The 16,973-nt window shown below is 47.5% G+C and overlaps 1 protein-coding gene across 15 annotated transcripts in view; it reads right to left on the bottom strand.

Moving 5' to 3' along the window:
• DISP1 (dispatched RND transporter family member 1) overlaps positions 649–16,973 on the bottom strand; it is a 183,536-nt gene continuing 167,211 nt past the window's right edge. For all 15 annotated transcript variants that reach the window (XM_021064356.1, XM_021064349.1, XM_021064360.1 and 12 more), the window contains 4 exons: positions 16,175–16,302; positions 15,729–15,826; positions 11,096–11,193; positions 649–4,289 (listed from right to left, as the gene is read on the bottom strand). In XM_021064356.1, coding sequence (XP_020920015.1) covers positions 669–4,289; positions 11,096–11,193; positions 15,729–15,826; positions 16,175–16,302 — 3,945 coding nt within the window. In that variant the 3' untranslated portion in view covers positions 649–668. The remainder of the gene's footprint in view (positions 4,290–11,095; positions 11,194–15,728; positions 15,827–16,174; positions 16,303–16,973) is intronic.

The following is a 16,973-nucleotide window of genomic DNA, read 5'->3' as shown; positions in this document are numbered from 1 at the left end:
ATGTAATCGTGGAACAACTGTACATTTGGGGAATGATGTGGGAGAAGACACCGATCTGGATATAAATGGGGCAGTGGCCTAATGCAGAGTCTACCTGTGCAGGCAGGGGGAATGTGCTATTGAAATGGCCCACAATTAATTTTTGAATGAGGCCTCACCAAAATATAAATTTTAACGTTTAGTTCCTGGATCCCAAGCTGGGTATATGTGTTAAAAAAAACACAAAAAACAAAACAAAAAAAAAAAAACCCACAAAAAACCGGACATTTGAAAACATAAAATCCAAAATGGGAGCTCCTGTTGTGGCTCAGTGGGTTACAAACCCGACTGCACGCAGGTTCCATCCCTGACCTCGGTCAGTGGGTTAAGGATCCGGCATTGCTGTGAGCTGTGCTGTAGGCCGGCAGATGCAGCTCTGATTCAACTCCTAGCCTGGGAACCTCCATATGCCTCAGATGCGGCCCTAAAAGGCAAAAAAAGTCCCAAACGGCTAATACCCATTAGGTACACGAGACTGCTGACTGTTTATATAGAAGTGAAAAATATTTGATGACTTTTGACAAAGCAAACCATGCTTATTCCTGTATTTTGGGGCCCCCTTTCTAAACGTCTGGATTTTATTTTCATTTCAAAGGAACAACCGAGGCACTGGTTTAATACTATATTTATTAAAGTGTTTTGATTAACAAACTTTCGCCGGAAAGTTCTGAGTGTGTTGACACAGCAGGCACGTTGGCTTCAATGTTTGGTATTTGACAATCCACGGAACCGCACTTAATCCTCCCGACTCTGCCGCAGCGCGGTGGGTTGCTTGGGCAGCACCCATAGGCGGCCTCCCCGACTAAGTGGTTAAACAGAAACTGCGGTTCGCTCTGACTTAAGTGTCCCGAGCTCACAATGACATCAGTCTGTGACACGCGCGGCTCCACCAGCCCTTCCGCCTTGTCGCTCTGACTCACTGAACCCGAACCCTGGTTTGCAGCCGCTGCGCTGCCTGCCCCGCCCCCGAGGTCCCTGTGTTTACAGAGTCCCCTTTGGTGAGTCCCAGGCTCCCAGCACGCTTTTTGCACAGCTGCAGCGTCTCTGCAGAGCGACGAGGAGGATGAGGGCTCTGCCGTCTCTGGGAGACCCTCTTCGGTGCTCTGCAGACTGTGGACGCAGTTCTGACTGCCTTTTTCTGGGGCCTGATGCTGCTGCACCGGGTGGAGGAAAAGACCCCTGGGCAGCGAATTCTGCATCGCGGGCGCTTTCCCTCTGCCCTGGAGGCAGGGACAGGGATGCACGTGCGGGAGGGGATGCACGAAGCCCTCGGGGACCTGGCGGGCCGCTTTCAGGGGCACCAGGCCATTCTGGACACGGACAAGGCCGCTGGTAGGTGGAGCGCACTGGTGGCACAAGCAGGGACCCATCTGCTGGCAGGCGTGCGGGCCGTATTTCAAGTGTGTGTAGGCATTTGGGCAGCCACATCTCTGATTCAGAGAGAAGAAGTGACACACGGTGTGCTGTTCCAGGGAGGGCTGGAAGAGGGCAGAGCTTGTTTCGGGTTTGGTGCTCTGGCTGAGCTCGCCCTGGTAGGCTGCGCGGACGGAGAGCCCTAAACTCTTTGCCTGGCTGTTGAAAAACTCCGAGCAGATGTGGGTCTCTTCGTAAGTGCTCTTCTCAGAGGCCGAGCAGCTGGGGGAGGCCAGGGGTTCAAGCTCATAAAACTCGTGCTCCATTTCAGACTTTTGGTCCCTGGGATCCAAACGATAAGCATTCATGGCATGGGTCTTGCTCTGTCCCTTGTCACCCGGACTTGCGGACAGAGCAGGGGAGAAGGCACTGCACTGGAGTCTTCTGGGTAAAGGAATCTGACCACAGGCGGCCTGCGGCCCAAGGCACCGGCACAGGCACTGGAAAAAGAAGGTGGCGAACGTCCAGCTGATGCACATGATGAGCATCATGAAGGTGCCCAGCTGGGTGTAAGCCAGGACCGTGGAGGGCATCATCATGGCCCCGGCCACGAAGGTGGTCAGCGCCGCCATGGCGATGGCCGAGCCCATGCGGCTCAGAGAGAAGATGACCTTGCCTTCGCGGTCGGCGTCGGGGGCCAGGCGGTAAGCCACCCCGTAATGGACGGCGAAGTCCACGGACAGGCCAACCGCGACGGAAATGGTGACCGACTCCAAAACGTTTAGCTCCCAGCCCAGCAGGACAAGAGAACCCACAGTGACAAAGATGGTTCCGGCGATTGAGATGATGGCATAGAGGCTGATGACGATGTTCCACGTTGTCAGCAGCATCACACTGAAGGCCACGGCCACGGACAGCCCCATGGCGATGAGGGTGCCGTCCGAGAGGCTATCCTGGAGGTCATAGAACTCCAGGTTGCTGACGAACCAGCCGTTGCTGAGGCCCTCGGGGGCCGAGCTGAGCTCGCTGGAAATCCACGCGTCCACCTCTTTATAAAACTGATGCATCTTTTCATAAGCCAGCGTGAAGAGGTAGGTGCTCGGGAACTCGAGCACCACGGCCCTGATGGTGTCGTTGATGTCGAACCTCGGCCCCGGGGTTTTGCTGTCCAGATGGTAGCCGGTGCTCCTCTCCAGCTCCATGATGGCTCGCTTGATGCACAGCTCGAAAATCTCCTGCTTATAGGGGAAGCTCCAGTGGCTGCAGCAGGGGTACAGGGCAGGCTCGTCGCAGTCCTGGTTCTCCATCCACTGCTTGAAGGTCTCGATGAAGCAGCTGGTGAAGTCCTGCTGGTCCGTCTGGTAAAAGAAGGTCTGATTTCTCAGCTTTTGACAGAAGCGCAAGATCCAGACCTGGGAAGCCGGGCTGGCGATGCTGAAGCTGCTGTCCAGCGTCAGCTTGCCTTTGCTCTTGGGGTTCAGCGGGTTGCCGTTGTCCTCGGGGGACACACCCCAGATGACCGTGATGGGCATGTGGAGCTCCTCGCCGTGGTGGACGCGCTCGAACATGAAGAGCTTCTTGAACTCGGCGTCGTATCGTTCGAAAGGGTGGGACGGCCGGAACACCTGGAACTCGGACAGCTCCAAGGAGGGCAGCTTCATCTTGGGGTGGATGCACACGATGTAGGCCCCGCCCACGGTCAAGGCCAGGAACCAGAAGAGCCAGAGGTAGCGAAACTTGATGACGATGCACGGCAACACCTTCTCGAAAAAAATCCGAGAGGCTTCCGAAACGGCGAAGAGGACTTGGTGGCACTTCCGGCAGGCCGCCGTCCAGCAGCTCTTGTTCTCGTAGATCTGCGGCTGCGGCTTCTTGAAGCAGCTGAAGATGTTGAGCAGGTAGCGCTCGTGCAGGACCACCACCGCCGGGAGCCACGTGACCATCAGAACGTAGTTCACCAGGATGGCGGTGCCCGCGTAGACCCCGAAGCACCTGATGGCCGTGATGTTGCTGACGTAGTTGGCGTAGAAGGCGGCCGCGGTGGTGAAGCTGGTGACGAACATGGAGAGGGCGGCGTGCTGCAGCGTGACGCTCACCGTCTCCGAGGTGTCGGCGTGAGGCTTGTCGAATTTGGTGTAGTTCCACACGTCGCACAGGACGAAGGCATCGTCCGCGCCGATGCCGACCAGGATGATGAGCGCGGTGAGGTTCATAAAGGGGAAAAACTCGAAGTTAAACACCACGCGGTAGAGGAAGTAGGAGACAATCAGGGAGCTGATGATGGCGAACATGGCCATCAGCGTGATGAACATGGACTTGGTGTAGACGCACATGACCAAGAGGACGATCACGATGGCGATGGCGGGATACACAGTGTCCATCAGCAGGTAATCCTGAAACAGACTGTGTTTGATCCCAAACTCGATCCCGGTGATGGTGGTGACGCCGTCGGACGCGTTCCAGTTTTCGAAGTTGTCCAGGTAGATGTCCATCATGCTTTCCCCCTTCTCCGTGGGCGAGAAGAGCATGCTGTACTTGAGGGCGGGCGCGGCGTAGTCGGCCGCCCTGGGGGCCAGGAAGTCTTTGTCCACCAAGTAGTGGAGGATCTGGTACACGGCGTTGTACTTGGTGCACTTGCGCGGCACGCTGCTGCACTTGAGCTGGTCCTTCCGCCGCGCCGCCACGTCCCAGCAGTCGGGCTCCAGGGTGCCGTTCTGATAGTGTTTGGCGCAGGTGCGGAGCAGCTTCAAGGTATGCGAAACGTCTCGCTCGACGATTTTCTGGCAGGATGATCTGTTGTTCAGGATAGCGATGTAGTTGCCCAGCGTCCAGCTGGGGCAGCAGGAGGCGGCCGTGGTCCTCTGGCAGAGGTCGCCAAACTGCGGGTGGGAACGGATCTGCAGAGACAGAGACACGCGGAAGGACTGGCTTTTAAAATCAGAGCGTTCACTGCACTGGGAAAGGCCTGAAGGACGGCGGCTTTGAGGGACAGGAAAGCCACAGACAGGCAAGAATTAGGTATGGGTTTGAACACAAGGCTAGATTTCTCCCTAAAGCTCTTGGGTTGCAGAGTGCTCAGTGGTTACTTCTTGCTGAACCACAAACCACTGTCTTGGGGCTGACAAACCAGTGTGAAGCGATTTCAGTCAAGGCCAGTTTGGTTTCAGAAAGGAGACAAAATGAACACCTCTTTAGCACACGTGTTTGTTCACAGTCACTTTGAAAAGCAATAAAACGGATGGGCTGTGAAGTTTACGCCTGGAGCCCTGGGTATTAATGAAGAGACAAGTGTCCAGTTGATCTATGACACAAATCTGTGGCCTCACCTACAATGTCTGGTAAGCAGCACGAAATTTCTGGTGACACAGGGAGTATATTTCAATCACCTTAGCTGGAGACAAAGATGATACTCTCTAGAAAACGGTCAGTGGATCAAAAAGGGATTCTGGTGGTACCAGAAGCAGCAATGTCAAAGGTGCTTGAAAAACCTGGAATAAAACTGTCTCCTGACATACGGGGAGAAAGCGGACGTGTTTCTCAATTAAAATCATACATGATTTTAAATGAACATACACAAGCAATAAAATAAGTAGGGATTTAACGATTCCTTCCACATCTTTCAAAGCTTATTCACATTGGCTAAACCCTCTTTTGGGGGGAAACTTTTTTTAGTGAACGGGGGTCTGCTGCATATTAGGAAGTGTAACAATTCTGGATTTAATTGGATAGGATTTCATTTAGAGCCCTATTCCTGGAGAAAGCTTTTCTTCTTACGGCTGTTCTTGTTACAGAAAATTGAAAAATTGTTCCAATGCCAAAGCCGGCGTTGCTGAGACCAGAGTGGATGAAGCCTGCACAACTGATAAATGGCATGATGGCCCTTCTTCCCTGAGGGTGAGAATAAGAAATATTCCCCTGCCCTGGAGCTGGTCCAGAGGCTTCTCTGGAAGTGCCAGGCTAAAGACGACCGACTCCCATCACTTTCTCATGGCTATTTACCGAAGGCTGTTCCGGGGAACAGTCAAAGTTCAAGAAGGGCGTGAGTATTTTTTTTTCTAATAAGATTAAAGCCACCCTTTACCTTTTATTAAAGCAGGCTTTATCAATCCTGCATTGAAATATTTTCTCAAAGTCAGGAGAAGTTGGCACAAATCATCTCTTTGGCACTTAGCCTTATCTAAGAACCTAGTTACCTGTCACTAAGAAGCCCTGGCTCACAAGATGTTTTACTGGAATAGCCCTGTGGGCGCCAGGTCTCGAGGAAGAGAGCCTGGTATTGGGAACCGCTGCAGCCAGCTGACCTGCACATAGCATTCATTCTGCTCTTCTGCTTTTGCATCTGTTCCAAAATTTCCATAATAAAAAGTTGGTCCTTTTCTTTTTTTTTTTTTTTTTTAAGATACTCTTTTTGGAGTAAAGAAAAATGGGTCCAAAGGTTTATTATACAAGTGTGCTAAAATAACATTGATTTTAACAAAGGCTTAGTTTTTAAGCTCCTTTTTAAAGAGCAGTAATTACCTGACATTTCATATAACAGGATACTGGATATTTAATTGTTTCACACATGTTAACTCAGGGAGACGTGAGCCACCTAATAAAGAACAGGACACCCTGAGATACTACCTTTCAGATAAGCAGCTTTACACCACGAAGAAATACCAGGCGAGTCCCTGGGGTCAGCCTGGTGAACTGAAGGAAAGGCAGTGCCATCCCACTGTCTGACAGTTTTCAGGTGGGAGCAAATGAACTGCATCCATTATAAAACCCACTCTCAGCTCAGAGGGCACCTATCTGTACTTGCTGAAATAACCAAATGCTAAAGATGAAAGAGGGGTGCCAACTCAAACTGGAAAAGAAAGCAGAGAATCCTGTCCTTGAATAACCTTTTCAAATAACTGCAGGTTTTCTAAATGTGGGTATGTGACCGAAGATTAAAAAGCTGGACATGACAAACACAAGCCAAATACTACTTTGATAGCTGCTCTCAAAAATAAACGCTAATCAGCCTCTGGAGGGCTGGTCCTCGCATTGAAAGGTGATGCTGGCTAATGTACAACCTCTGGGAAATAGCTTTTAAAATTTTTATTTTCTTTTTTTTTTTTTTTTTTGCTTTTTAGGGCCTCATGTGCAGCATATCGAAGTTCCCAGGCTAGGGATTCAATTGGAGCTGCAGCTGCCGGCCTACACCACAGCCACAGCAACGCCGGATACAAGCCACATCTTCAACCTACACGACAGCTCATGGCAACTCGGGATCCTTAACTCATAGAGCGAGGCCAGGGATCAAACCTGCATCTTCATGGATACTAGTCGGTTTTGTTACTGCTGAGTCACGACGGGAACTCCATGAGAGCAATTTCTTCCTAACTGTTCTGAGGAATATAGACCTTTTCATTCTGGGTGCGCAAAGACGAGGAGTTTTAGGGCCTGATTCTGCTTCTACGGTGACAACCATACCCCTTCCCGCATCCCCGACGCAGACAGTAGTAGGGGCGGAGTTGGCATAAAGTAGGAGGGACAGGAGAGGAGAGAAAAGAACAGCGGCAGAGCTTCAAGCGATTCCTTCACTTTAAAACTAACAGCCAGGCTGGAGATACGTTAAGAGCTGAGAAAAGAGGAAAGGGAAGAAAACCAGGCCCTTAATCCCGGGTTCAGTCAACTGCTGGGCTCTGCTTCCCTTTGTGACCTCGTTCCTCAGGGGTCAAAGGTGAAGGGAGCCTAGAGAGGAAAGAAAAAGCAAGGACTCCACAGCTCTCCTAAGACACATCTCTGGGGTCCTCTAAGTTTTGGGGGGAATAGTCCAGCTGTACCCAAAAGCTGCCTAGTGGAGTTCCCCGGTGGCTCAGCTGGTTAAGGATCAGGCGTTTGCACTGCTGTGGTGCAGGTGTGATCCTTGGCCTGGGAACTTCTGCATGCCCCAGGGGCAGCCAAATAAATAATTTAAAAAAACTATCCTAGAAAAAAGGGTCTTAGGCATCAAATTTCAGATTCTGTCTACAAGCTGATTCCTCTGAGCTGCAACGTCCACACTGTGCAAAGCCTAAGACAGGGTGACGGGCTCCAGCAGAGTCAAGATCACAGGAACACGTATCTTGTGACTAATGACTCTGCCAGCACCTCCCGTAGGAAGGTCAAAGCCGAGGGGAAAAGGGCAGTCAACGGAGGCTCCTTTTGAGATGGTCTGAGCAAACCAGCCTCTGTGACAACCAGAAACGGAAGCTCTGGGCATTGGGGAAGCGACGCCCGCTGAATGGTGAGCATGAGCGGCCTGTAATTTCAGTAGCTCTGGAGTTGGGACTCAAGGTGCTGTAAGCGCCGGCAGGTGACCCTGAAACAGCCGTCTCTGCACTACTACGCTGATTCCCAGGCATTTTCTGGCGTCGAACCACCACACCTGAGCTCTCCGGCTCTGAATCACTTGCTGTGTGTGCCATCCCACTCAATACTGTCAGTAACCAAGGGCTTGGGAATGCCAGCTGGGAGGGGTCGGGCGAGGGAAGGACCTCGGACTGCCACAACACAGGCGGGTCCTATAAGGCTCCTGAGCCGGGAGAGCCAACAAGACACAGTCACCATCCGAACTCCAAACCGTTAACCAGTCGTTGTTTAGGACATCCCTGAATATCCTGTCTCCAGGAGAAACATCGATTATTCTGGGCTCGTAGCCGAGTTCGAGACTAGAATATAAGAGCATTTGCCATTAGCGAAAATAGTAGTTAACTTCAAAAGTTAAAATTACGACCATGCTCCCTGAGGTGGAATTTTGGGGCCTTGATTCTGTGTAATCATTAATTGGTGTGTATCTGTCATTGGCTTGACCATGCCTTCAGACTCTCCCTCAGATTTTCACAGGAGGACCAAAAATTGCTGTATTCTTGCCAGGGATGGGACTTGAACTCACAGCTATCCAATCCTAACGAGCCCAGTAGAGGATAAAACCCAGCAGAGTACATGGCTTCTTTCTGATGGTCTAAATTTTGCCAATTCATCAAGCCAAACCCTTAGACACTACACATTTAGATGCCATTGACGTCTCCTCTGTAGAAATGTGTCTGTGGTCCTGCTTTCCTGCCACCAGCCTACCTGAGGGTTTACAGATCAGCTGAGATTCAGTCCTGCTGTTTCCTCGCAACAACATGTGTCTTTTATGACGCCCGTGGGAATGATCCTTTCCTGAATGAGAAAGATGGGCTTCTTCGAAAAACAAATTTGTTACCCGACTCAAATGACTTTTGTCTCTGAGTACAAACTCCTTTTTGCTCTGGCTGTCGGGGAGGCTACGACTGGTTTGGAGCCACCACTCAAACATACAAGCTTCTAGGGTGTGCGTTCCCGTGTTAACTCTCGTCCTGAGCTTTCTTATTTCCCCCTGTTATTTTCCCTTCATGAAATTCATTCAACTCATTTATCTAATCCTTTCTGTTATGCCTTTTTGTAAGCTACCTACTGATTTTTATCATCTGCTAAGTGTGTATATACACATATATAAAATTATATATAAAACAAGACATGGCACAGTACTGCTTACTGGCTTTTCAGTCTTTGAGTCCATTAAGTCTTACATGTACTCATAGAATAAACTGCTAGCTCTTAAAAAAAAAAAAGGTACTTATTCTAGGCCATGATGAGTCTCTGAGGTTGAGTTGAGTGGGAAATGGCAAATACAGTAAAACCAGACAAAACAAAAATGGGAGGGGGGGGCAGTAATACGTATTATGGAAGCATGAAGAACGGTGGACAGAGGCACAGACTCTGGAATTGGATTTGGCTGGGTTCAGATCCTGCATCTGCCACTTACCACCTGCGTGAACATTCCTTACCTGTAAAGGAGGCAAAATAACAGTGTTTCATTCCTAACACTGCCATGAGGATCAAATGAAAGCATTCACTAAAGTGTTGAGAACACTTCCTGACAAATATCAACAACTTCGTAAGCATAGGCTGTTAATCAATTAAGTGAATTCAATCACTTTAGTGTCTTCAAGGGAGCAAAGGTCTAAAGATCAGCTGTAAGGGTAGGACAGTGATTAAGAGCCAGAGAAGTTAATGAACTGTCCCCAGCCCAGATGTGATTATCAAGTAACCAGACTGGCTGAACCTCTCTCAACTTGACTTCTCCTCCATGGAAAGGTGTTATTCCAAGGTCCCTGGTCCGCAGGAGAGACGTCAAGTACGCAGCATAAAGCCCTGCACGCGGCAGGTGCTCCACAGATGCACCATCTAGAAGGATCTTTTCACACAATGAGCAGAGGTATGTTCACAGCTTTTGAACCATCCACTGATAGCTGTCGACCAGAAGAATATCTGACAAATAAGAACTGAGCCCTCATTAAGAAACCTTGGGCAGTTTGTAGGTGGTTTGTGACTGGTCTATTTGGAGCTGCACAGAGACAAGATGGCACTCACAGAAAATCCTGCTATCTTTTTTTTTTTTTTTTTTTTTTTTTTGCTTTTTAGGGCTGCACTTGTGGCATATGGAGGTGTCCAGGCTAGAGGTTGAATCAGAGCTGTAGCTGTTGGTCTCCTACACCACTCCGGATCCTTAACCCACTGAGCGAGGCCAGGGATCGAACCCGAATCCCCATGGATACTAGTTGGGTTCGTTTCGCTGAGCCACAATGGGAACTCCAAATGCTATCTTAATCAATGGGAAAGTTATTTTCAAGATATATAAACAGCCTCTCAGAATGAAGAATAAAGTCGGGAGACCCAGGACCAATTACCTAGGGACTTAGGTTATAGGCACTCAGTTCTCAGAAGGCTCTTACATCAGCACAGTGACAGTGCGGGTCTGTGGGTGACCTCAGTGTCCTCCTCCTTCCTGTTCCATAAGACACCCTGCTGACAGCGCAGGTAACTGCACGGGATTGGCAGGCTAGCTCTTAGCAGGGCGTGTGATTAGATTTTCAACTGACCAGTGATTTTACATTTTAGAATTCTGCTCAGAAAACAGTGAGTTCCTTTTCTGCCTGGTTCCCATGATTGGCCAAGGCCATCCGTGACATCAGGCAGCAGTTACTGTTGGAGAAACCACCTCTGAACACATGAAATGACGCCTCTTCCCAGCCTGGAAGGAGGGTGACTTTCCATTCTCTGGTGCTGAGATCTTTGGGCTCCAGACAAGCCGGAGAGGAAATGCTGAGCTTCTCGAATCCCTCTGTCTCGGGAAGCAGCAAGGTGTTCAGAATTCAGAACTGTGTGGCCTGGACGCCCTGGCCATTCCCGCAGACGCTGTGTTTCTGCCCTTCGCGGTCCTCCGTTCCTAGCCTGGGCCCTAGTTCTCCTAAGGACCCACTGACTAGAAAGGCAAGCCCTGCGTTGCATAATTAAGGTGCTGACAGCGGCCTGGGGGTGGATATAGAGTGAACAACGAGGCCAGATTAGGAAAGAGAAAATACAACAAAAGAAGAAGAGGCTCAACTGTTATCCCGAAAGGAAACCAGCTGTGAGATGACACAAAAGACTATCATGGACAAAGAACAGGAGTGGGAAAGAAAAAGAGTCCTTTATTAAGGAAGCGGGTGTGTTTCAAAGGTGAGGAAACAGAGACACTTGGATCGCGGGAGGGGAAGGCTGGGCCTGCTGGGGCTCCGTCCTGCACAGGGGAGCCACCTCGTGCTCCCGGACCGGCGCCAGGGCAGAGAAGGAGTTTGAGAAGCATGACCTGACTCGGGCTGCACGTGATGCAGCTGACGTTACATACCCTTGAATTATCTACATTGCACATTGATTTAATGGCAGGCAAATTCCACAGTGTCTCCCCTGCAGCCGAGGTAAATACCACTCTGGAATATCGGTCACCTGGTGGTGGGAGAAGAAAAAAGGAAAATATTCATAAATTATTCATTCAGTTCCGAAGACACAGCATTCAGAAACAATTCAAACTGAGAAACCACAGGAGCAATTCATTAGCACAGAGAAGCCTGTCTTTCATGAAATTCCAGGAGAAAAGGTAAAAACGAATTTTTTTTAAGTAACGCTATAATATTGCTTTAGCTCAAAGCCTTTGTCCATGCACTGTATCTTTTTTTTTCTGTCCTTTCTTCAGACTCCACATGTCACACGCACTGTATCTTGGAAATTGTAGGAGTGACGTAACACATCTAGATCTGATCGACTGTGATGGGGAAGAACAATCCATAAGAACGCTCAGCACACAATTAATTGAAGGTCTCCTCTTAATTTCACAAACACATCACCCCGATGGCATAAGAAACGGAGGAATGATGTACCAAAGGGCACCAACGGTGGATTATAACGATGTTCTCTCTGGCAGCTGACTAGAGGGTCAAGACGGCAGGTGATAAATTTAAATGCACCAAGGACTGGAGTTCCCTTCCTGGCTCAGTGGTTAACTAGGATCCATGAGGATTCGGGTTTGATCCCCGGCCTCGCTCAGTGGGTGAAGGATCCGGTGTTGCCATGAGCTGTGGTGTGGGTGGCAGATGTGATTTGGATCTGGTGTGGCTGTGGCTGTGGTGCAGGCTGGCAGCTGTAGCTCTGATTTGACCCCTAGCCTGGGAACCTCCATATGCCGCGGGAGCGGCCCTCAAAAAAAGTAAAATAAATAAATAAATAAAAATAAAATAAAAGCTCCAAGGCTAGTCAACTAAGTACAGAAGGCTGGCCAGAATCATAGACATACTCCACATTCTGGCTGAGTGTTCAGAGTTCTAGGAAAAATATTTGGAAAATCATACTAATACGAGATATAATTCTGAATAAGAGAGGCTATGCAGTATCCTGGGAAGAGCATGGTCCTTGGAGAACCGGGTGTGACAGGTTCTGTCATTTACCGGCGGGCTGATCTTTGGCAACTAACACCTTCTCTGAGCCTCAGCTCATCACTGGTGAGATGAAGACAGCAATACCTTCTCAAAGAGGTGAGAGAACTAAAGGAGACACTGAAAAGCAGGTGCTCAGTAAATGCGGCTTCTGCATCCTCAGCTGTAAAAAACCAATACGAACCAACTGAACCAGCATAGATTTTATAGGATCTAAAATGCCTAACTGTGCTGACAAGGAAATCAATCTGCAAATTTATGAATACATGAGCTTTTATTCATGATGACAAAATTTTCTTTAGTACACTCTTATCTTCATCTGGTGGTTATCATCTTACGTTGACTGACGCTCAAGACCAAAATCCGCCTTGTGACAACTGAAACATTTCTTTCTTACAGGGCTGAGAATGGCTTTAGCCAAGGCAGAACCTACTACTAATGGGATGCATACTTAATATTGACTGAAATATAAACAAGCCTCTACTCGATGAATTTGCTAATGATCTTCCCAGTTAAGATACCAACTAACAGGAATTGGTCAAGCAACATTTAATAACACTTTCAGAGAAATAAACTAGCCAGAACATGCCACTAACCAGAGTTGAACTTTTCTAGAGTGTTTTTGAAGAGTCAGAAAAAGAAACTTGCATTGCTTCCTGGGATCCATTAAGGATTTCTACTCTCCTACTTTCTCTCTCTTACCAGATGGTGAAATAGAGCTCAAAATAAAGACCCTCAGGTTTGATACCGTCTAGAAACATCCCAGATCCAGTCAGATCCCCTAGTGATTTAAGAGGATAGCAAAATAGACATTTTAGAAGAACTTTCAACCAGAAGCTGAACTCAAAGGAGCTTCAAAGTTAATACTCACTTAATCAGAAATCAGAGTTACCCACAATTCGTCATTTGGAACCATGGGAGCTAACTAACAGCCCAGAAACTTACACCCATGTCCTCGAGGCTGCGCACGGCCCCTTCCCAGGCAGCTGCACAGGGACCAGGCTGACTCCAGGCTACCGCAGGTTTTGTTAGTGAATTTGCTGCCAACATTTAGAGATCTGGAGATGCCACAGAGAAAGGCATTCCTGACCTCTGGGGGAGTTTTTCTAATATTTGAGCCCTCAGTTCAAGGCCACGTTCCGCTGCACTTTCCTCAGCCACCATCACACCCTGCCCGGCTGGCCTCCGCCCAGCTGACTCTCCTCCTCCTTATATAATGAGGTGCCTGAGGCTCTCACGCTCTAGGCTCTGGACTTTGTTTTGTTCAACTCTCTACCTCTAATGCCTAATGACAAGGCAGGCAGGCGCACGCACGCACGCACACACACTCTGGAACATTGCTCCGCTGTAACAAAGAATGAAATCATGCCATTTGCAGCAACATGGATGGACCTAGAGATTATCATATTAAGCGAAGTAAGTCAGACAAAGACAAATATAATATGATGTCATTTATATGTGGATTCACAAAGTAGGAATATGGCAGTTCTATTTTTAGTTTTTTTTTTTTTTTCTTCTTTTTAGGACCACACCCATGGCATACAGAAGTTTCCGGCTAGGGGTTGAATTGGAGCTGTAGCTGCCGGCCTACACCACAGCCACTACAACACGGGATCCGAGCTCGTCTGCGACCTACACCCCAGCTCACAGCAATGTGGCATCCTTAACCCACTGAGTGAGGCCAGGGATCGAACTGGCATCCTCATGGATACCAGTCAGGTGTGTTAACCACTGAGCCACAACAGGAACTCCTATTTTTAGTTTTCTGATGAAACTCCATACTGTTTTTCGTAGTGGTGGTACCAATTTACATTCCCACCAACACTGTCAGGAGGGCTCCCTTTTCTCCACACCCTCTCCAGCATTTGTTATTTGCTGACTTGTTAATGATGGCCATTCGGACCAGTGTGAGGTGGTGCCTCACTGTAGTTTTGATTTGCATTTCTCTAGTAATTAATGATGTTGGCATCTTTTCATGTGCCTACTGCTATACATATGTCTTGTTTAGAGAAATGTCTATTTAGGTCCTCTGCCCCTTTTTCAATTGGGTTGTTTTTTGTTGTTGAGTTGTATGAATTATTTGTATATTTTCCAGTAATCCCACTCCTAGGTATATATCTGGACAAAACTATAACTCAAAAGAGGTACATGCACCCCTATGCTCATAGCAGCACTATTCACAATAGCCAAGATATAAAAACAACCTAAATGTCCATTGACAGATAAGTGAATTAAGAAGATGTGGTACATATACACAATGGAATACTATTCAGTCATAAAAAAGAAAGAAGTAAGGCCATTTTTAGCAACCTGGATGCAAATAGAGATTCTCATACCAAGTGAAGTGAGTCAGAAAGAGAAGGACAAAACCATATGATATCACTTATATGAGGAATCTAAAATATGGCACAAACAATTCTATCTACAACATAGAATCAGACTCACAGACATGGAGAACAGACTTGGCGTTGCCAGGGGGCTGTGGGGAGGGAGTGGATGGACGGGAGTCAGCGGTTAGTAGATGAAATAGTACATTTAGAATGGATGAGCAATGAGGTCCTACTGCACAGCACAGGGACTATATCCAGTCTCCTGGGACAGAACATGATGTAAGATAATATAAGAAAAAGAATGTGTGTGTGTGTGTGTGTGTGTGTGTGTGTGTGTGTATAAAAGATAAGAAAAAGATGTGTGTGTGTATATATATATGTATATATAATGAATAAGTCACTTTGCTATACAACAGAAATTGGCACAGCACTATAAATTAACTATGCTTTAATGAAAAATAAAAACAGAAACAGATGCACAGACATACAAAACAAACTATGGTTACTGAAGGGGATTGTGTAGTGGGGAAGATGAATTTGGAGCTTGGATTAACATGTACACATGGCTGTGTACAAAAATAGGTAAATAATCGGGAGCTACTGTATAGCATAGGGAGCTATACTCAATATCTTGTAATAACCAATAAGGGAAAAGAATCTGAGAAAGAATATACAGATAATATATGTATAACTGAATCACTGCAGTGTATTAAAACTAACACATGATTGTAAATTAACTATACTTCAATTAAAAATAAAAAATAACACAGTGGATTATTTCAGGGTTCAATCCCAAACTATGTACAAGGAATTGGGGGTGGAGGGGGCTGTGCCTGCAGCACGGGGAAGTTCCAGGGCCTGGGATCAAACCCAGGTCACAGCAGGGACCCCACCAGATCCTTACTTCCCTGCGCGCCAAGAGAATTCCTGCACAAGGAATTTTTTTTAATGACTTGAAATTTGGGCCAGGTCAGGCATTTTATTAGATTTGTTTTTTAAAACCCAATATAACTTAATCATCTCTTTCTTATTCATATTTAACGTAGGTAAATGAATTCATATTAGTGGCTGACTGACTAGAGAAGGAGAATTACAGGCAATGAAGCTAAACTCGATTTAAGCGCACTGGAAACAGGCCAGCCGTGTGACCAGCCACCAACTCCGGATCACTAATCAGGTTCCGTCCCAGGAAACGCGGCGAGGTTCGAGGTTGGTCACTCACTTGGAACGTCGCAGAAAAAGCTGTCTTTGTGGAAGTTCCAGTCGACTTCTCTTTTCTCTCTGTCGTAGTGATCCTCTGACCACCGATCATCCCGATGGCTGAAAGGGGACAAGAATTCCACCTTGAGTCAAGGCATGGCTATGTCAAGCCCGATAAGCCTACAGCAACAGTAGATCCTTCAAGGCGTGACCTATTTAGCCCTGGTAGAAAGTTGGGAAGGATGAACCTAAGCCACCGACAATCATTTTCTCACTTCTGAAGAAGGAAAACAAAACAAACAACCCCAAACCCTCACATTTTCATCCTCATACCACAAAATCTTAAAAAGACCAGTGCAGAGGCAAAGACTCTGAGCCACACCCTTCAGACGCAGTCCCCGTGCCCGGCAGTGTTTAGGAGGGGAAGGCGTTAGCAGTGGTTCATCTAAAAGTTAACGAACGAATTACCTTTTGGCTTGCTCATCTGCATATTTAAAGGGGTAATTTGCTAAGGTTGCTTTGTATCCTGTGTTTTTCACCATGTTACTCCACGTGACCAGTCTCTGGCCTATTGTTGTCCCTCTTGGTTCAAAACCCTAAGGCAAAATATTACAAATTCCCATTAGTGGACTTCATTTCAGGCTAAGGAGAGTTATAAACAGCGTGGCAAAGCAACGTCAAGGTGATGGCTAGCTTTCAACACCAAACATACACGTTCCTCACAGCGCCTCCGGAGGTGAACTGCATGCAGACAAGAGGACTTGACCTGATAGTGACCCATCTGTTTACTGTGACAAAGCAGTTCGATTCCTGGGTATGCTGCACTTCTCAAGAAAGAGGGGGAAAAAGTCTTATCTGAAGCGTCTCTTCCCAACTCATACCTAGCATTTGGTAAATACTCATTTTTATGCTATAAAAAACAACGTCAAGTTAAATTGTGTTATGCGTGCCATCGTGTTTCACCAAGAGTTTATTCTTGCTCATATTTTCCTCACTATTCCACTCGAGAGGGACAGCCGCTTAGAAACAGACCCTGGCTGTCTTAGTAATACTGAAATTCCTTTAACTTCTTTGGGAAAAAAGGTGACATTCAGTCTTAAAGACTTTGTGAAAACGTTTTTATAGTATGCAAATTCTTCAGTTTACTGCTTCAAGACCAAGAAGCAAATTTCCAGCTGGATTTTTGATGGTGAGTCAGTTCCTTGCCCCCCTTTAAGCACCTGAAAATACAGATAGGGCTTTAGTGTTCAGAACGAGAGCTGTGTAC

Source organism: Sus scrofa, chromosome 10 (assembly GCF_000003025.6).
Source record: "Sus scrofa isolate TJ Tabasco breed Duroc chromosome 10, Sscrofa11.1, whole genome shotgun sequence".
Classification (NCBI taxonomy): Eukaryota; Metazoa; Chordata; class Mammalia; order Artiodactyla; family Suidae; genus Sus; species Sus scrofa.
This window is presented reverse-complemented; position numbering and strand designations above follow the sequence as displayed.